The following is a 20,418-nucleotide window of genomic DNA, read 5'->3' on the forward strand; positions in this document are numbered from 1 at the left end:
CTCCAGGCGGAGCGGGACGGCCGGCGGGTCATGGCGCTGCTGCGGTTGCTGCTCCTCCGGGGGCGCTGCAGCTGCTGGCGGCGGCCTGCCCCGCCGCCCGCTCCGGCCTGGGCCCGGGCTTACTCGCGGCCCGGCGGCGGCCCCCTCGGCGCGGGACGCGGCCTACAGGTAACGGGGTGGCGGTGGCGGCGGGGCCAGCGGAGCGGGGCGGGCCGGCCTCGGGGCGGGGCCTCGCTCCCCCCGTGCGCGGCGGGGAGAGCGGTGCCCAGCACCGGGCGGGGGGGCGCCGGTCGCACCGGGCGGGGAGGCCCCGCTGGGGCAGCGCGGTGCCGCCGCTTCACGGAGCCTCTCGCTCCTCCCGAGCCGCCCCGGGGCAGGCAGCGTCACCCCTGGGAGAAGCTGGCCCGGCGGGGTGCTCTGCCTGCGCAGCCGGGAGCAGCAGGGAAGGCCAACGGGGGAGAGCTGGGTCAGCCCTTATGGTGTTTAAATGGCTTCTTGCTTCGAGACAGGGCTTACCTTAGAAGGTTTCTCAGGTTAGACCACCCCAAAGGTCCACCATATAGCAGTAACTTGGGGGAAATGCTGTATAAAGAGAACAACTAGTCTGTCATAAGCAAGAAAACGTTGATTAAAGGGTTTTTTCCCTAACTTTTTTAGTGGTGGCTCTTTGCATCTCTTGTGATATAAGCACCCACCCCATTGGTGTGTGCCACAGGTGTGTTTTCCCCATCCTGCCGTGCTGCTGATGTTGCAGGGCTCTCCAACGCAGTCCTTGATGCAGAAGGCGAGGTTCTTGTTTAAACTGGGCCTCCAGCATGATTTAAGACTGTCTTGTGTTGTTCTTCAGTGCAGTGTAAAAGCACTGGCAGTACAAGTAGGTGATGGAGAAAGAACAATTGTGGGACTGCTTTGTGAATCATGCCAGGTTTTTCTATGATCAGTTTAAACTAGTCTAAACGGTTCTGTTCTAGAAAGTGTTGATCCCAAGAGGTTACCATCTCGGGCCAGCACAAGCTGTTGTGTTGCTGCCCAGCAAGCAGGGTAAAAAGGGTGAGGGATTTCAGCCTAGTCAGTGTCCCTGTCTGGTTTGCTGCACAGAAATTTGTGCCTGCGCATTAGAGGGGTGGTGAAACACGGATCATGCACTGAAGAAGGGGCAAGACTAGTGTTCAGCGAGGGTATTAGTTCATATCAGTTCAAATTTTATGAAGCTGCCTTTAAATGGGTGTATAAATTGCAGGATTACTGCTGAATTACCACGGGGAAATAGCTGTGTTGTCCTTACGGCTGTGCAGCAGGGTTACAAAGTAGTAGTCCTTAAGATCTCCTGTTGTGGGAAGGTGTCTTTACCGTTTTAAGAAATGACTTCCAGCATATCTTTAAAGCGAAGAACAGAGATGCAGGGAGGAAAAAGATTCAATTTTCAAGTGTTTTGAGTTTCTATTTAAACCTTTATTTAAACTGGGTTATAAACAACATCTTCAAAGTCACATGGCAAGTTCACAGCACAACCAGGAAATAATATTCAGGTCTGCCAGTTGATGGTCCTTCAACTTCCCCGCAATATTTTTATGTTTAGAAATCTGAATCTCTCAGAAAACAGAAAGGGTAAGCAATCGCAGTACTTTTCCAACAGTTGTCTTTTTTTTTTTTCTTTATCTTCCCCTCAGAGCCTTCTGCAACAAACACTTTCCCCCACACATCAAGGTCTCAGCAGAATCTTGGTGAAACAACACACAATTCGAGATTCAGTCAGGCTTTGGAATATCTTAGGTGAGTCCTGAAGAGCAACCATACAGGTGGAGGACGGGGAAAAGGTATTGTTTAGTAAGAGTGGTGACTTTTCCTTACCTTTACTGCCTGTGTTCCTGGAACTGAAATAAAGCTATTCTATTCTTGGCTTTGGGAGCTTCGTGCCTTTTACAGGGGTTCTAAGTTTTTGTGTGGTGGCAGGGATGAACAATGGCACCTTTCTGTGAGGAGCTCATAGTGATTAAGTAAGCATTTGAGTCATTAGACCTAAAAGCTAATTTAAAAATTAGCAGGCTTTAAAGTAGACAATCTTTCTGTGCCTCATTAGCAAAGCCTAAGAAGAAAATGTCATTCACCTTTGTCAGAAATCACAATGTATGACCTTGCTGAAAGCCTTGCATTGGAACAAGTTAAAAGGGTATGTTAGAAAATGTTACCTGAGTTCTTAGAGCAAAAAGCACAGAAATGTAAAACAAAGGCAATTAGTCTTCATGCTACCCCCTTCAAATTGGGAAGACAAGTTTGCTGATGCCTTTTGAGGTTTGAACAAAACTGGTCATGGCGATTGTGGCCAGTGTAGTGCTGGTGAGCTTGGGCTGCTTTACCTTTGAGAGGTGTTGGGTTTTTTTTAAGTTAGAATTAAACTATGTGCATAGTCTCTCAAATGGCAGTGAATCCCCTGGCAGAACTATCAGGGGACAAGCAGTCCAGTTTTTGGGCTTACTCCTCTTTCCAGAGCCTTCAAAAAAGACCATGGGAAATGGAAGCTGCTGTCCTCAATTCAGTTTTCCTTCTGAACCTTTTGCATTTTTCTGGTGAAAAAGCCTTTGCTTATTGTTTTGTAGCAGCAACTGTGAGTCTTACTGTTTGTAGCCTTACTTTCTCGGCTTTTATTAGAGTATCCTAACAGCATTTACTAAGAAACCTGTATGTGCTGGAGTTAAAACGCATTTCCTTTCATAAGCATTTACAGTTCCTAGTGTGAGGCCATTCTTAACTGAGCATACCAATGTTAACTATAGTTTTATGCCTTGGAAAATGTGTACATATTTCAACACTGAAGAAATTGCTTCAAATTATTTTCTTTCCCACATTAAAATGATCTCTGAACAAAGCCATATTTTGATTGGATTGTCAAAAAATATATATATTACATAAGGAAACTGAAGGAGTCTGTCCCTTCCATTGCTCCCTCTGGCTGTCCTGTTTCCTTGGCACGCAGATGAAGCTGTGCACTTGGGTGATGCAGACCTTAGCTTTCTCTGCATTTGGAGCTCACATGTATTTCTGCTGTCCAGTCCCCCTCTCTCACTATCTCCCGAAGTCTTCTGGTAGTAACTACTTAACTCTGCTTGCCTGCAGGTAGCACTTACTATTTTACTACTTCAAGCTCTCAAAGGAATAACCAGAAGAATGGAGGATTCAAAAAGAAATCTCCCCAGGAGGATGAGGGTATGTATGAGCCAAAAAGATAATTTAATGAAACAAATTGTGTGTGTGTGAGGGGTAAGGGTGGACAGCATGGAAGATCCACCTTAATGCTTCTGTCTCTGAGTACTGTAAACCCGTACCTGTGACTTACCACCTCTACAGCCCTGTGGCTAAGAACAAGTTTGAAGGGGTATTTTGGCTTAATGATGGAATACTAAGTCTTTAGACGGGTCATGAAACTGATTCTCTCTCTGTGCTGCTTTGTATCCTGTACAAGTAATTTCGTTGGTGTTTGTAGTAGTATTGCCACTTTACAAAGTGGAACAGTAGTATTTACTGAGGTTTGGTTTATAGGTTTTGTTGTAGAGCATTTTGGCTTAATAAAGAACTGAATTTAGTTAATGCAAGTTTAAGCTGGGTTTGGGGGGAGGGTTCTTATTTTGTTTGCCTTCATTTTGGATGTGTCTCTAGTGATTTACGGAGCTCCAAGTTAAAAATAGATTCCTTAAAGGGTTCTTAGCTGTGTTAATAATGGCACTGGCTCAGAGGTTTTCTTATTTTTTTAAAATCAGTCTTCCCAGGTACTGTTTTTTGCATGTCCTATATTGCCTAAGCCCCAGGCATCCTGCTGTACAGGATGAAAATGAATTTTATCTCGCTAAATGTGTTCAAGAACTTAGGGATCTACGTGGTGTGCCAGATTATGTTGAGACGTAGAGGAGTGTCCTCTCTGTACCTTAAGCTTAAGGGAGTTAGGAATTTAATGATGCTAATGTGGGGTGGGGGTGAAGGGGAGTAACTTTAGTGTACTAGACAAAAACTTGGCGTAACTCCTGATAGACGGTGTTCTGATCCTTGTAGGAGGCACTGTTATCTCGTACTGGTAGGTTTTCACCAAATGTTTTCAAATATGAGTGGATTTGTGGGTGTCTCTTCAAGTCATGGTATTGTTGTCAACTTTGTGCTATTTGTAGATTGACAACAGCTGCATTCCATTTAAAAAGTGTAATTTGACTCTTCCACTTCTGTAAAGAAAATTCTTTGCTCATTTGTGAGTACATGCTCTTTCCCTCCAGCCTCCCAAGAACTGAAGTGCGTGCAGACTTTCTAGGCTCTGGGTAAGGCATGTTTTCAGACTCTGTGATGTAGATCTTCAGCTGTGAAGTCCCACAGCTGATGGCGCGTCCTTGTATCTACGGGCCTGGTGGGACAGTTTAAGGAAGATCTCAGAAGTGGCCAAGGTGAAGGTCTCATTACTCTGTCTTGTCAGTAACACTTGCAGAAGCATAACAAAGATCTGATCATTTTCTTCATTTTATGACATTAGTTGATGCTTGCAGAGGCTGGTGATGTCTTAAGAGAGTTTATGTGGCTATCTGTTGTGCTGCTTATTTCCTGGACACCTTGAGTGAGGGATAAACCTCCTGTAGTTGGCGGGCTCCAGACTTTTGTACTGTGAGTTGGAAGGCACTTAGCATCACGTTTAAGTCACACAGATTGTGATACAATTTTATAAATTATATGATAAATTTTTACCTAGGTGTCATCAGATGATGTAATAGCTTGGCTTTTCCTTTGTTGTGCTTAAACACAGTGGTTGAGTCCTCTTGGGCTACCTAACGTTTGAAGTAAAAGCAGTCAGCTGCTGATGACTTTTAGCCTGACTTGTGTCATTACATGCAATCTCTTTAAGGCAAGAGCAGTGGCTTTGCCTGTTTGATCCATTTAACTGGGCTGAAGTCTTCAATGGGATGCGAGTGCAGGTGTCACAGAGTCCTTGTTAAGGAAGTTGGAACTTAGAGGTTGGGGCCCTCAGCGTTTGCAAGACCACACAGGGTGACTGAGCACAGCTCCTTAAAGAAGTAGTGTAGCTTTTAAAATTAGTAAACAGTAACATGTCGTATTCGGTGGCCTCTCTTCTCCTGTGATTAATGGATGGCTTGACTTTGGGGGGTGGAATGCTGCCCCATGTCTCCAGGGGAATACTTGTCTCTACAGTAATTATTAAAAAGAACTCTTCAAACTGTCACTGCCGCCCTTGCAAGATTTTAATCGGAGAGTTCAGATTTGGGGTTAATGGCAAATCATTGCTTCATGGGAGCTTTTTGAGACTAAAAAGCTGGAAGTATTCCCACAGCTGTTGCTTGCAAGTGTCACATTGAGTTACTGGTTCTCATTTACTGAATATTGTGGGGTAGCTTATGGTGCAATATGAATGTTATACTGTAAAGATAGTAATAATTTACATAAGCTTAGAAATAAATTGATTTTGTCCTTAATTAAATGCAGTGTAGAGGAAAGCTTTGTGTTGTCTTCTAGCTTTCTAGAAATGGTGTTTTTTCCTGAAATTATTCAGCTGTAGGTTAAAGGTCCTAGACAAGTCCAATTTCTAGAAACTGGGGAAGCTGTTTATGTCATGGTATCTAATGGCCAGCTTTTACGCTGTGGTGATCTTTTTGTGATAGTATCCTCAGTTGTGTGTGCTTTAGAACATATTATATACCTCCTCGCTTTGTCTGAAATTTAATACAGAAAAGTGCTTTAGCAGTAGTTGACTCTGACATCTCCAGGGAACTTGCATAGCAATAGATGGACAGACTTTCTGTCAGTACTCACTTTTTAAGAGTCGTTTATTTTCTCTATAGATTTCTTTTATTTATAACTTGCTCACCTTTTCAGGATATTGCCCAAACTAAAGCCCTCTATCGTACTATATTTTAATTTTCTTTAATAAGACTACAGTGGTTGTCATCATGCAGCTTTGTGATGAATTGCTTTGTTCTAATAAAGCTGGATCTAGCAGATAACACAGAAGTGAGGAGATGGCATTGAAGAACAAAGTGGATGGGCTGGACGCAGTGTCTGAGCTTGTCACTGTCTTTTGAAATTATGACCTTATCTGAAAAGCTGCATTGTTTCTATTTAGGAACAAGCCTTTCCTGTTAAATGTGGAGCAGAGCTAGGAAACAAGTGAAAAATGATGCTGTGTATCTGAAGGACAGAGTACTTTTTTTAGCATCTGACTGGGTCATATGTTTGTCCCTTGGTTTTGTTGCAGTGTGTGTAGGGTCTAATTGGTGGCTAGTGATAAATGCTAGTGTCAGAACATTTGTTATGAATTTGCAAATAAATCTAATCTGGGCTGCAGCAGGCAGATGCACTAACAGTCCAGTGTTGTAGAATTAATTTATTTCTGGGTGTAGAATAGTATTTATGTATGCCATATTGCTGTTGATGTTAAATCGTATATCGAGAACAAGTGCTAAATTATATATCAAGAACATCACATATGACTGGAAAAAGGAGGAGGTATTTGTTGTCATCTTAACAATTCAAACACTAGCTAGCAGTTGACATTGAACTATGCTGTGGCAGTCCTTTGCAGACCACAGAATTTTAAATTTGCCTATGCACTGCAAAAAAATGTTGGGAGTCTGAAAAAAAGGTTTGGTAGCAAATACTTGAAGTAAACTATCCCTTTTTCTCATGTCATCACTTCAGTATGTCACTAATGCGGTAAAGGGGAGGGAAAGCACATCTAGCATGGGAATCCCTCTTTGATACAGGTCCTTAATTTGGACACGTTATCAAATTTTTTAAACGTGAGGTTAGTTGTAAAGCATGGGAGAAAAGCTGTGCAATTTTCCTAAGACAGCGAGATTGATTTGCAGTGTATTTGTATGCATAGGTAAACTGCATATCATGTCTCCTGTGCTATTTCAGATTTACTGCAAATGCAGATATTTTCTTAGGTAGTAGAAGCGTTGTCTTGTGATACAGGATGCCAGCAGATCAGGAGCTCACCAAGAAGCAATTATCTCTTATAATACTGCGTTATGCGATTTTGCCAGTGACACTATGACTCCTAATCTTTTCCAGTGGATATATTAGCAACAACCTGAGGACTAGGCTGTGTAGAGGCATGTTTTGTAGAAGTGGGCTATAGTCATTCTTGATTTTGTTTTTTAGCAACAAGGGTGTGATGGCTTTATTTGGTATATATCCATATTAGGCCAGGCAAGTGAGATTTTAGTCTCTCAGATTTTAGAATAGAATGACATTTGTTGGGACTGTAATGAGTCTAGAGGACTATGACCATCTGAAGGCTCCTGAACCAGAATTAGACTGCCTTAAAACAGGAAATGCTGATCAGAGCTCTTCAAAATATTTCTGAGATTGCCGTCTGTCTTTGTACACAATCAATAACCTCTAGAAGTGAGGTGCTTTGGCTCACTGATGCTTCAGTTCCTCCTTTTATTGAAGAAACAATTAAAGCAAACGAGGTGATCCTCTGTCATCTCTGTAATCTGTGTACACAGTGCCTCACTACATGGCTTTTGGGGCATTGGGGAACAGCTGAATATAGCCACAACAGTGTAATGCAAGCAGATTTTTTGCTGGCTAGCAGGACACAAAATTTGCCTCCTTCCAGCCACTGTTAAGTTTACATCTGAGTGCTTGTGCTTTCATAACCAGGCTTTTGACCTGGTGCTGTTTCATATGTACAGCTGAGGCCCGGTGGTCTGACAGTCTAGAAGCCAGAAAAGTCTGGGAATGTCATGCAATCCAAAAAACTGACTCAATTGCGTAACCTTGGGCAAGTCACACAACCTCTTTTGTAAGCCAAGCCAGAAAATTGCCTGTGCAGTGCAAGTTAGGTACTGCTTCTAAGCCTAGTCCTTCAGGAGAAACCGAACATGCAACAAAAAAACCCCAGGAGGTACTGTTGTATTAATCTTTATCATTTAATTGTCCTGTCTTTGGGTTACAAAGCTCTGCGGTTACATGCTTGTATCTTTTTTTTTTTTTTTCTCTGATTTTTTCTTTTTTTTCCTAAAGAGGATGAGAAACGCAGGAAAAGGGAAAATCAGATGCATCTTGAACGCTTACGGGCGCTCCTCATCATAACCTTCATAGTGCTGATGTTTCGATTCACGGTCAGCGAGAACAGAGAAGGGACCAACATTTCCTGGAACTACTTTGTGAATGAGATGCTAGCAAAGGGGGAGGTCCAGAGAATTGAAGTGGTGCCAGAGAGCGATATTGTAGAAATTTATCTGCACCCAGGAGGAACTCCACATGGACAAGTTGTGAGTGACTTTCTACAATTGGCATGAATGATCTTAGATTATGCTGTTGAAAAGAATTGAATTCATTAATATATGTTCAGTAAAACACTAGCTGGTAAATTTGCTCTTCGTTAGTTTTTCTCTTTTTTTGTATTTGAAGTTCAGGAGACTTTTGTTACTCATATCAACCTAGAAACTAAGACTTTTATTTTAAATTGTAAAAATCATTAATAATGGCCTGGAAGAAAATCCTAAGTGTGTCTAAAAAAAAATGGGAAAATTCAGTTGTTTTTTTTCTTGCTAGCTCTGTGTGATATGTGAGAAGGCGTCTAGAAGACTGTAAACTCTTAATACTAGATCTTGTTTCAAAATTTTTCTCCTATTTGGATTTTAGTTTCAGGTGTTCTGCCAAACTCCATCAGACTTCGTTACTAAATCTTACAAAATGGAAACAAAGCAAAGTTTGATCACATGCTTACTTCAGGAGTTGCCACTAAGAATCATTACAAACTGGCTTGAGAGGTTAAAATACTGTTCCATGTTGTTATGGAAAATACATCTCATTTTGTTCAGTGACTTATGATCCACTTGCATACCACTGGATGAAATTAATTTCTGACAAAGACAGAGAAACAAAATCGAAGTAGTCTGAGTGGAGCACAAGACACCTCCTTCCCAATTACGTGGTTTTCCATATATAGTACAAAATTTTATCTGAGCCCAAGGTGTCAGTGTAACTGGGTTTATAATACTAACGCCATCCTCTAGCTTGCCTACAAAGTTGTTGCATCTCCTTGCTTCTAGAGAGCTGAGACTTAGTTCTTGACTTTTATGCTTTCATAAGGTGCTGAAAGACTAGAGGTGTTCCTAACTTCATTTGGAGCCCTCATGTCAGTTATCTGCTCCTGACTTATTCCTGTAGTATAAAAGGATGTAACATAAGGCTAACTTTTATCTGAGTTGTCAGTATTGTGCATTGCTGTATCTTTATACTTCATTACTTATATGCTGCTTTTGATTGCATGTCCCCAGAACGTTACCCTGTTGTACACAATGCGGGTGGCAAACATTGACAAGTTTGAAGAGAAGCTGAGAGCTGCGGAGGATGAGCTGAATATTGATGAGAAAGAGAGAATCCCCGTTTCCTACAAACATCCTGGCTTTTATGGAAAGTATGATGTAAATTTGTGCTTACTGTTGATCTTATATTGGTGACAACATCCTTCACTTGGAGAGGAAAGTCCCTTTCAACTAAATGTTGTTGTTATAAATATAGAACAAAAAAGTGGTCCCAGTTTTGGAGCAGTTAGTCCATCTTTCAGAAATAGGCATGATCTAGATGTACCTTTAATGTTTTAAAAGTAAGGCTCCCAAGGAGATGTCTGCATGCAGCAGACCAAAATGTTTCAGGTCAGTGTTAGCAAGTGTGAGGAAAGTCTGTGTGAGTTGCTGCGTGTTCTTGCACAGCTAAGCACTTTTTGTCCTTATAATGAATTATTCAAGTGCAGGGTGTGATAGAAATCCTGACTCAACAAGTGATGTTACACCCTGATCTGTGGAGAATGCTCATGGTGCAGCAAGCCTTCCCCTGTTAAAATGCTTCAAGGAAGTCCCGCGGTGGTTGTTCGGTCTGTAAAAATAAACACCTGGTTTTGGCCTGCTTCTCCAACAGCTGTAGATCAGAGGACAGCCTGTGCTGGTGCTCACTCCAGCTGTGAGCCACATACTGAGCAGAGCAGCTTTGATGCTCACATACAAAATCTCAGTGAGAGGAGTACTTCTATTAAGCTTACAGCCCTTGTCTGTTACCTGAAACCAAGATCCTTTGCTTAAAAAAAAAATAATAATAATACTCAAAGCTTTTAATTCTGAAATAAGCTATAATGAGTGAGAAGAGGGAAGATCTGTCAAAAGACTATAGGGCACTGGCTAGGCTTTGTTCTGTGTTTTCATATGATGTACTGATGTTTTGCGGTCATTAGCTGCTGATGTGGCTGATTTCTGTCTTCTGTTAAGACCAGCAGCTTATTTTTGAAAAAGAGGATTTATGGGGTCCAGAGTACAAAACAGACCTGTGAAGCTTACTCACTGGGCTATTAAACAAGTCCACTGCTATCACTGATGGCTGTTACGCTGCTGTAGAAAGATGCTTTCCAGAAGTGTGGGGAAAGAGTCCAGCATTTGGAGAGCTTTCAACTAACTGCTTATTCTAAAGTACTAACAGAGAGGTATAGTGCAGAAGTCCTGTCTGCTAAGTAAAGAAATCCCAATTCCTAACAACAGATAGAATGATGTTACGGTTATCTGCCAAGATGGCCTGATCACCTGATTGTGCACCATGCAGAGCGCGTCATCTGCTTTTAGTAGCTCATAGGGTTTGGAGTACAGTGGCTTTCCCCACTGGAGGTGGGGATGGCTAGTGTGTGTAATTCTTCCTCCCAGACACCTTACCAAAATGTGGGGGGAAAAATAGTCGTTTGTATACAAACAGATACCTAGACTGGATTTTGTCTAGTTACTTGTCCTCTGAACAATATTTGCATGTTTTTAATGCATGGTTTATATGAAGGTAAACTTTTTTAATTGATCATACAGTATGAGACCTTTAATTGAAATTCAGAACTTGCCAATTTTTTCAAACCTGTGTATAACAGGACAAGTAGACTGAACAGTCAGCCACAAACACAAGCTGCTTCCCCTGCCCCTGAAAAGAGATTATTTTTTTAAGAGATATTATAGGGTATGAAGACTCTTAGGAGACTTGATAAATGTCTGCAGATTTCAGAGTCTCAGTCTGAAGTTTGAACCTGTGAGGTGCAGAGTGCTTACAGCTTGGGTTCAGTTTACTCTGAGATGTGGGCACTTGATGTGTTTCAGAATTAATCCTATTTGCATGGTTGACAAATTGAAGGTGACTTTCAGTTTCCAGTATTGCCTAGGATCTCTCACCGAGAAGGAACAAATGCAGCTGGGTATACAGCACATGCTGGTCCCTTTGCTTCAGGAAATCATCCCTCTGTGAGAGATAGAATACACGTTCCGAGTTTAAAGATAAGACACAGAAGTGTGGTGAGACCAGATGATTTCACAGGCATGTGAAGCAGAACAGGGTCCCACAAACACCAACCTGTCATCTGACATGATCATTTTTCCTCCTATTGAAAGCATCCTTTGTTTAGTGCTCACAGGATATTTGTCTTCGATGTTTTTGTCTCGTAACTGTATTAGACCTGCAGTGTCATCTCCGCTCCATACTTCCCTCCTAATGCAGTTGGTATTGCAAAGGAACTAGAAAATTGATGGTGTTGGTTGCTGTAGCACTTCCTTCTGACGTAAAGGACTTCTGAGAGACTTGACCAGGGAGGGCCAACCAGACTCAGTGGAACAACCTCTTAATGGGAGACCCGCAGTGGGATTTCTGCCAGGATTAGGGGAGTTGGAATCTCCCTAGTGTTGCTGGACGCAGGTCTTCTGCAGTGAGCTTCCTTTGGGTGGACTGCCAGCCCCACTGGATTCTACTCCCGGTGTGATTTAACTGCCTGAAGGTCCTATTTGTTTTATGAGCAGAAATGCCTCTGAAGGGGATGGTGAGGTTGAATTTCTTCCACAGCTGTAAGCAGTATTTGCCAGTGTCCTCTGTTTAACTTTTTAGGTTATGTAATTGTTGGGGGTTTTGGTTTTTATATATATAAAAAACCTGTAAAGGTTCCATTTTCTTAGCAATGTCTGCCCATTGCTGCACTTGTAGCCTAAATGTCAGGACCTTTAAAATAGCAAAAATATCTATGTTGAGTAATATTTACCAAGTTGTGGCCAAACACTTCAATTTGTACCTGTCTTGTTTTTGTCCTTTAGTGATATCATTTCCCTGATAGTGACGCTTGTGGCTGTGTCCATGTTGTGGAGCATCTTCCGCCTGATTAGGGTTGCAAGCCGGGTAGGAGGATTCAATGCCTTTGTAAGTATCCTGGATCTTGATGTTGTTTTGCAGCCTGTGGGTAGTCTTGTCTTTTGCTGGCCTAATCTCCTCCCCTTTCCCCGGCAAAGTCAATGCAGAATGAGCATTAACTGGTGCCAAGGACTCTCCAGTCTTGACACATCTTGCATCTTTTCCGGTCTTGCTCATCTGACTAGATTGTACCGTAACTGGCCTTAGCTGAGGCCCTTTCTTTCCCCAATGGCAGGAAGGGCTGAGCTCAGTGAATTTGCAGTCCAGTTTGCTCTGCTATTTTCAAAGCTTGTTAATGAGTTGCAGCTGCAGATGGTGTTTTTCACTGGGTCCTGCCAATATGCCTCCCATACAGCCAGAAGTAGGAATTGCTGCTTTCTGCAAAATGAGTTCTCAATTTATAAAATATGTTCAGATTCTGGATTTCATTATGTGTTGGCCTGTTCCGCTCATGCCACATGCCTCACTTGCAACATCAGTCAAATCTCCTCCTCCCCTCTTCCACCCTTGCTTGGATCAGCTGATGAAACTCTGTAGAAATCAGCCTGGGGTGCACTGCCATTGACCGCAGGGATTTGGGGATGAAAATACGGTGAATTCAGTCCCATGTTAGATTTCCCACTCAATCTCCTCTGCAGTTCTCTTCTGGCTTTGGGTTTCTCTTCACACAGAGGGATGCAGCTGCACAGAGGAGAAGAATATTTTAAAGAAGTGTTGAGTAATGAGAGCCTTGAGGACTAGACTGTGTCTTTGCATAAGTGGGGACAGTTAGGCCCTGCGTGTTTAACTCTTCGTTTGGATAAGCTGATGTTTCTGAGGCCTGGGAAACTATAAACTTTCTTCTCGGAGGAAAAAAAAAATAATCCCAAGTAGCTGTTTTCAGTAGAACATAATGAGCAGTTACAAGTCGGGCATTTAACTAAATTCTTGTTTTGACTGTCACTGTGGCTTAACACACACCAGGAGAGTAAAATGTGGTGTCTGTTCAAATTCAAGAACCTATAGTTCCGTCCCTGAGTTGTGTTGCAGTAAAAACCAGTGGCAGCATTGGACAGTGGCGCAAAGCATCTGTTTGTATGCATTTACAAGACAGTATTGGTGATTATTTACCACTGACAGTTATTTACCATCAATACATATTCCTCAAAACTATACCTATACCATCTGTATTAATATCAGAGCATTTAGAAATCAGGGAGAAGATCCCAAATAAGATTTAAGGCATTCTACGGGTTTTTTATAAGTATGGCTGTCTGGTCTACATGGAGTTTATGCTGGATTGTGTTGGGACTATTTTTGCAGGTTTATTCTAGCTCTTCCCAACAAAATGTGGGTAAATAAACTTTGAGTCAACAATCCAGCTGTGACGTATTTCCAAAGCAAAAGCTGGTAAAACACCAATGCATTGCCAGGCATTTTAGTGTTCTATTTAGGGACAGCTTATACATGTGCTATGCTGTCTCGCAAAGTATAGCAAACAGCCTTTCCAGGCTGTTGCCTCGTCCGGAGTCAGAGCATGTCTTCAGTACTTTTGCTGCCTTCCACAGAACCAGTTGAAAATGGCTCGTTTCACCATTGTGGATGGGAAATCTGGAAAAGGGATCGGCTTCAAGGATGTAGCAGGAATGCACGAGGCAAAAATGGAAGTCAAAGAATTTGTGGACTATTTAAAGGTATACAAAAGTAGACCAAAATAAGTGTTTGCTACCCGTCTTCTGAGAAAGATGGCTGACCTGGGGAGGGGGGTATATTCTTCTCTTCATCCTTCATGATGCTGAGCAGCCTCTGTCTAAACTGACAGCTTTTTATGCTGTAATCGGTGTGACTCAATTTCTGTATTTCCAGTAACAGGAATGCTGCTCAGGCTGAAAACAATGTCAGGAAGCTCTGGGAGGCCATATTCTTGTGCAGATGCTTCATGTTAGCTGTGGATCTGACAGAGTTGTGTTGTTCTTGCAGAATCCTGAGCGCTACCTTCAGCTTGGGGCTAAAGTGCCCAAGGGTGCCTTGTTACTTGGACCACCAGGCTGTGGAAAGACATTGCTGGCGAAGGCAGTGGCTACAGAAGCACAAGTGCCGTTTTTGGCCATGGCGGGCTCTGAGTTTGTGGAGGTGATAGGAGGTAAACTTCTCAGGAGGAAGGGGGTGGAGGATACTTGGTCTGCTGTGGAGTTGGAGGATGCTGGCTGGGCCTCTTGCAAAGGACAGAGTTTTAGTCTGTCTGCGTGGAGAGGATGAGTTGGATACTTCTACTGAAAACATAAAAGGTTTTCAGTGATAGAAAGTACTTAATTATGTAGTAACTAAAAAGCATGCTGTCTGATTTGCTAGTTGCTTCTTTCTGACAGTCTGCATCCATGATTCTTCATCTGAAAGCATTATCTCTGACTTCCCTGTACCTATTATTAAAGCCACTGACTGAGGCTTCCTTCCTTGTATAAGAATGCGGATGGATTTTCTGCTGTTCCTTGCTGATGGGGAAAATATGGCCTCTTTGTGCCTTGGGATTTCCATCTTTCTCCTTTTCTTCCTTCCTCCTAGGTCTCTTGAGACCCAACAAGGGTCAGCGTGCAGGAGAACGCTGAATGTTTCTTCTTCTGACCTGTGGAAGGAACAGTTCATGTTAGGAGCTGGGAGCAGAGCTCCTCTTACAGCTGCTGTAGGAGTCCCTGCGGTTTTGGGAGCTCAGTTAAAAGCCAGTGCACTCCAGGAGGAGCTGCGCCTAAGGACTAAACATACGAGTTCTGTGGCTATTTCTTTGTGCCGGGAGTGTTGAGAGAGGGACTGTCACATACTGAGGTTTTGCCTGGTGTCAGGTGTCTTGTTGGGGGCCAGTAATGCTGCTCTCCAGCTTTGCTAACAATTTTAGATACAAGGCTTATCTCTTTTTCCCTTCCCCTTTAGGTCTTGGAGCTGCCAGAGTTCGGAGCCTCTTCAGAGAAGCCCAGGCTCGTGCACCCTGCATCGTGTACATCGATGAAATTGATGCTGTGGGAAAGAAGCGCTCAACCAATATATCTGGTTTTGCCAATGCTGAGGAGGAGCAGACCTTAAACCAGCTGCTGGTGGAAATGGACGGTCAGTATTTCGCTCTGCCTCACAGCAGTTGGGCTCTTACCACCTTAGGTATTCAAGCTGTTGACACGTACATCTTTTTCCTGCTTGAACTTGCCATGCCTCTTTAGTGTTCTCTTCTTGCTGAGGTAAATACAATTGCATTGAATCAAATCTAATTTTCCTCGTCCCTGGGACAAGGCTAGCTTGCACTTTGCAGCCTGTTCAGGACTAAGCCCAGAACTACAGCTTGGTCATGTCCTTGCTAAAAGACTGTCTGTATGACAAGTGATAACTGTGTTTTGGACTGGTGCTTTAGCGAAGGGGCTGTGGCCTTGAAAGTCAGGATGTTTTTTTCCTATGTGGACACCAGTGTGGCCTTGGCTGACCTTGCTCTGGTTTCAGAGGTCATCATATCACTCAATTGAAGTGGGTCCTTTTTCTGTTCTCTCTCCCCTTTGCCAGCTGCTGCACTGAGTACAGAGGAAAAGCAGCAGCAGCAGCTGCTCTTCAGCACAGGGTTTGTGGAAGCTGTGTGCCCAGTACTTTCTTCACGCTGACCCAGGTTTTCCTGCAGAACCCTTAGGAATTTCCTCAAGCACCAGTCTGAACCCATGCACCCCATCATTAGTCCCTGTTTCTGAAGGCGCTGTAGCATGTCTCTCTTCATCTGTCCCTTCATTAGGCAGGACTGCTCTAGAGCTGATGGTGCCTAAGGGAGTAATTGGGCTCAGGACAGATCTCTGAGTAGCTGCTGTGACTAAGTTGTGGAGAATAACCCTCTTGAAATCTAGACACTTATGTAGGCTTTTAAGGGTTTGGGGCTAAATCTAGTAAATTTTAAAACCCCGGAGCCAACTGGTTTTGTGACTCTACTGAAGACCCTGAGTCGGAACAGAGTGTAGTGTCACATCCAGAGTGAATTTGCACCAACAGCCACATCAGCATCCACCTGCTAATAAAATCAACAGAAAATGTGCATTAGAGATCATGGCTGGCAGAGGGCAGCAACCCCAAAGACTCTTACAGTAGTAAATGGCTTCAGTTCAGGAGTACATTTTCCCACTGGCAACTGGAGAAGAATTATTTACAGTACAGGGGAACCAAAAGAAAATTAATTGGCAGCAAGGGCACTGCTGTCTGTAGAGGGTAACATTTAGGTCCAGATGGCCGTTAAATGTTGTTGGATACTTACTGTATTCCATCTAAGACAGGTAGTGGTTTAAAGCCTGTTAAGGTTTAAAGTTTAGTTGTCCCAAAGGGACGTAAGCAATGTAATATATCAATTCTCCCATCCTTTGACTTATTCTCACATTGCCTGTCTGACTATAGGATCCCTATCTAAACTGAGAGAGATAAGCTTTGCAAACAAGCCCTGGTTTGATGCCACACTTCTGGATGTTTTCTGGTTGTACTGCATGTGGAATCGGCCTTTTTCTCTGACACTTTCGCATGAGTGCCAAAAAGAATCATCCTTTGACTATTCTTAGTCATAACTCTGTCAGAACCTGTAGTATTGATCCAACTTGCAATGTTTCTGTTTCTAAATCTTATTATTGCAGAGCAGGGTAAGGAATAACTAACTACCAGCCCATCAGGGAGTCTTTTGTATCAGTCTGTTGTTTTGTGGGACAGAGCCACCTTTTCCCTTGACTGTAATGGTGACACTTGTTGTCTCATCACACTCTTCATATGAAAAATTAAAAGCTGTCCTGCAGTGAAAGCATCCATCTCTCTCCAGACATTGTGGTTTCAAAATGCTTGCTTTTTTTACTGAATGTTTGCAGTGAAATGGGGATGCAGCCCTGGTGAAGTAGAGCACATTCTACAGTTCAGCAGCAAAGCTGCCTTCTGGAGATGGTTGTGGAGTCAACCCTCCCTTTTCAAGGAGAGAAGCTGGGACTTGTAAAAATGCTTTCAGCAAAGGGTAGATGTTCCTTCATGCTGCACACAAGATGATTGTAATTCTGGATCTCTGCCCTTGCTGCAGGAGGAGGAGAAATTGTAAGCAGGAGCACAGCATGGTACACACAGGGTAGAGTGGTCCTGCTCTACAGAGACCCTGCAGAACCCTCTCTGCTTCAGCACAGGTGCTGTGAAGTTTTTGAAGGAGAAGAATGAGCTTTAAGTCAGAATTCTGGTTATCAGAGGAACACCCCTGAAACGCACAGTGCTACACAGATACCAGATATCACCTTAAATACATTAACGCAGTTCCCTGGGACTTTGCACATGTACGAACTTAGGTGGCTTGGCTAAGTACATAATATACTTGGAGTGAATATAACTGTTTACAGCTGTGTCTGTATGGTAGATGGTCTCAACAGAAAAGGACAGCAGTAACACGCACGATCAGTCCTGGCTTGGCTGTTTTTTTTTCTCCTGATAGTCGTAGGGTGAGCTGGGAACAGGTTAACACTGAATTAAGTGGAGGCTCATCTATCTGTTCAGGAATGTGTAGTTAGGACAATCCCCATCTCTACCAAAAATGAAAATGCCTGATTTCCTCCAGTCTGTAGAAATTAGGCATGGTTTTTAGAGTGTTTTCTTGGTGAGTCTTAATTCAGAAATTAGGCTACAACTCTACTGGAAAGTGAGTTTAGAAGGTAAATATTATTCTCAATGTGTACTTAATAGTCCCTTTTTTGCTGCATGCTGCCTAGTTTATTTTTAAATTTATATTGTCTCATTATTTATTCGTGTCTCGTACAGATCATGTACTAAGTCCCTCATTTTGCTAAGTGCTGTATCAAACACACACTAAAAAAATAGCCCAAGGAGTTTACAATGTCAAATAGGAGACAGCTGGCAAGGACTGTCAGGCTAGTACAAGAAACATGGACTTACTATTGGCTTGTACTCATAAGCAGTGATCTTGGCACATGTTATTGAAATGTTATCTAACCAGGCATGTTACCTAGAAGAATGCTGAAGTGCTATGGGCATGATGGCAAAATAGTTTTCAGAATAATAGTGAATAAGGTTTTTTTAGGAGGTTAACAGTTCTACTCAAGTACAAGCGGAGGAGTGGTGTGTGTTTGTAATGAGGAAGCCTTGAAATGGAAGGTTGCGAGTTCTGTTTTATCTGTCTTTAGCTTAAATTGATGGTTGAAGTTCTGCAAGGCAACACCATAGAACCAAGTTAGCTATTAATTTGAAAAAAAATCATGCACAAAAGTAGATCTGTGAGTCATCAGCAGTGATTGTTGAATTTGTGTTTGAATCGGATTACTCAGAGGTAAGGTAGAGGAAGAAAAGGAGGGTCAGAGCTATATGCAACCTGCTCTGCAGGCTGGAGGAAGGATGAGGACACCAAAAAAAAAAAAGCCATTATGCTAAGCTGTAGGGGATGAATGTGCAGTTTGATACTCGGTAATTCTGGTATGCGGGTTTGGGGGTAATTGTATTGCTCTTCCTACAAGCGACCTTGGTCTCCTTCACTCTGACTGCTTTCTTCATGTTCTGGAAGCATCAGGAGTCTGGTGGGAGAGGGGGAGGGACTGGAAGGAGCCTGTATGTACAAAAGTTGTTTTTAAAACCAGAGTGACACATGTATTCCAGTCTTTGTCAAAACAGGTGCCTGGTTTGAATAGTGAATCTTCCCTCACAAACTGCAAACAAGCGGAAGAGGAATATGACCCAAATATCTCCTCTGTTCTGAATGCATTTGAGAGGAGCTTGACAGTCCTGGGCTGATCTGTGTTTTGTGAACGAAAATGCAGGACGTGTTTTGGTAGCAGCTCTTCACCTGAAGTCCTCAGACAAGACCTCTTCCCTGATCTGTGCTGTATGCAAGTTTCTGACCCCGAGGCTTCCCTCACAAAGGTGGCCCTGTTTCAATGATACTGTTCACAGATGATGTCCAAAAGGCTTTTGAACAAATGGCTAGAGAATTACATGGTGTAATAATGCAGATGAGATGCCCATCAAAGTAATGTGCTCTGTGTCAGTGGGGAGCACAGCACTCTCCAGTTCAAGTGGATCCTTTTTTCCTTTCCTTTTTGAAGTGGCTTCATTTGTAAACATTGTAGATAGGAAGGCTCTCTTTAGGCTAAATTTTCAAAGCTGTCTTTCATTTGTTAATGTGACTGAGGTGTTGTTTTTGTAGGCTGTTCCTTTGGCTGATCTTTGCCTGTGGAAGCCAAAGCTGTGGCATGCCAGGAGATGCTGCATTGGGAACAGTAATACAAATCGGAGGCTGCAGTTGTAGATTTTTTTTGAGCAGTGTTTTGCACTACTGGGATGCAGGCTTCAGAGCAAGTGGGGCAGAAGCTAATGTGAGGAGGATGCTGTCAGTTGTTCTGGTTTTTTTATATTTGTTCTAATAGTCAGACCTATTTTAAGAGAGTTTTCCCAGTTGCGAAGCAGATAATGTACTGTACCATCTAATCCTGCCATGTGAATGAAGCTTGCTATCCCCCAAGTGCCTGCCAGTCTCTGCTTATTTATCACACTCCAAAGTGCAGTGTAATACATGCCTGAAGAATGGCTGGCTTCATCCTCTCCAGGAGCTTATTTAGACAGCATCCTGCAGGGAGGAAGAACTGAGGTTTGCTATAGCGCAAGCTGACAGAGCCAGTCCTCTGACTTACCTGTAACCTTAATCTCTCTGCTGAGCTCTTGTGCGCTGACACATTTGGCAGCTTTTCTGGTGGAGCTGGAGAGAGCTGAAACTCGCCCAGCTTACGTGCATAAAGCTGCCTCTCTGCAGCGTGTGACTTGGCAGCGAAGGAAGCACATGGGACTAATGTGTCCTTCCCTGGGAAAGCTGCTGTATGCCAGGGCTGTTGAATCTGCTGTAAGCAGGTGAGTCATACCCAGGGGCTTGTGGGCACCTGGTGGAATGTAATAAATAAGCAGCACGGTTCAGTGATTAAACGTGATCTCTGGCCTCCCCACCCAAGCAGCACAACTACCTGCCCCTTTTCTGCCTTCCTCCAGCTGCTAGTGCTCTTGCTTCCCCAGGAAGCCCTTTCTGCCTTTGATGCCTCCATACTGCAGCTGCTCTCGTGAAGCCTGTAAATCCTGATGCTCCTTTCATCTTTAAGACCTGGAGACAAAAATCTTCTCTGACTGTAGCTTGAGCTAGTGTATGCTAATGATCACTGCAAAGCTGTTTGGTTGCATTTTGTGTCTGCCTACATGTCTGTGGTGAAAGTTCTG

General features: G+C 43.1%; 1 protein-coding gene across 1 annotated transcript in view; it reads left to right on the forward strand.

The window, feature by feature from the left end:
• Positions 1 to 20,418, forward strand: part of SPG7 (SPG7 matrix AAA peptidase subunit, paraplegin) — a 33,451-nt gene continuing 13,033 nt past the window's right edge. Inside the window, exons 1-9 of the mRNA XM_082489427.1 lie at positions 1 to 168; positions 1,671 to 1,773; positions 3,115 to 3,204; positions 8,023 to 8,273; positions 9,285 to 9,424; positions 12,108 to 12,210; positions 13,749 to 13,874; positions 14,161 to 14,323; positions 15,106 to 15,279. Of these exons, the coding sequence (XP_082345553.1) occupies positions 31 to 168; positions 1,671 to 1,773; positions 3,115 to 3,204; positions 8,023 to 8,273; positions 9,285 to 9,424; positions 12,108 to 12,210; positions 13,749 to 13,874; positions 14,161 to 14,323; positions 15,106 to 15,279 (1,288 nt within the window). The 5' untranslated portion in view covers positions 1 to 30. The remainder of the gene's footprint in view (positions 169 to 1,670; positions 1,774 to 3,114; positions 3,205 to 8,022; positions 8,274 to 9,284; positions 9,425 to 12,107; positions 12,211 to 13,748; positions 13,875 to 14,160; positions 14,324 to 15,105; positions 15,280 to 20,418) is intronic.

Source organism: Vanellus vanellus, assembly GCF_965231255.1.
Source record: "Vanellus vanellus genome assembly, chromosome: 12".
NCBI classification, from domain to species: Eukaryota; Metazoa; Chordata; class Aves; order Charadriiformes; family Charadriidae; genus Vanellus; species Vanellus vanellus.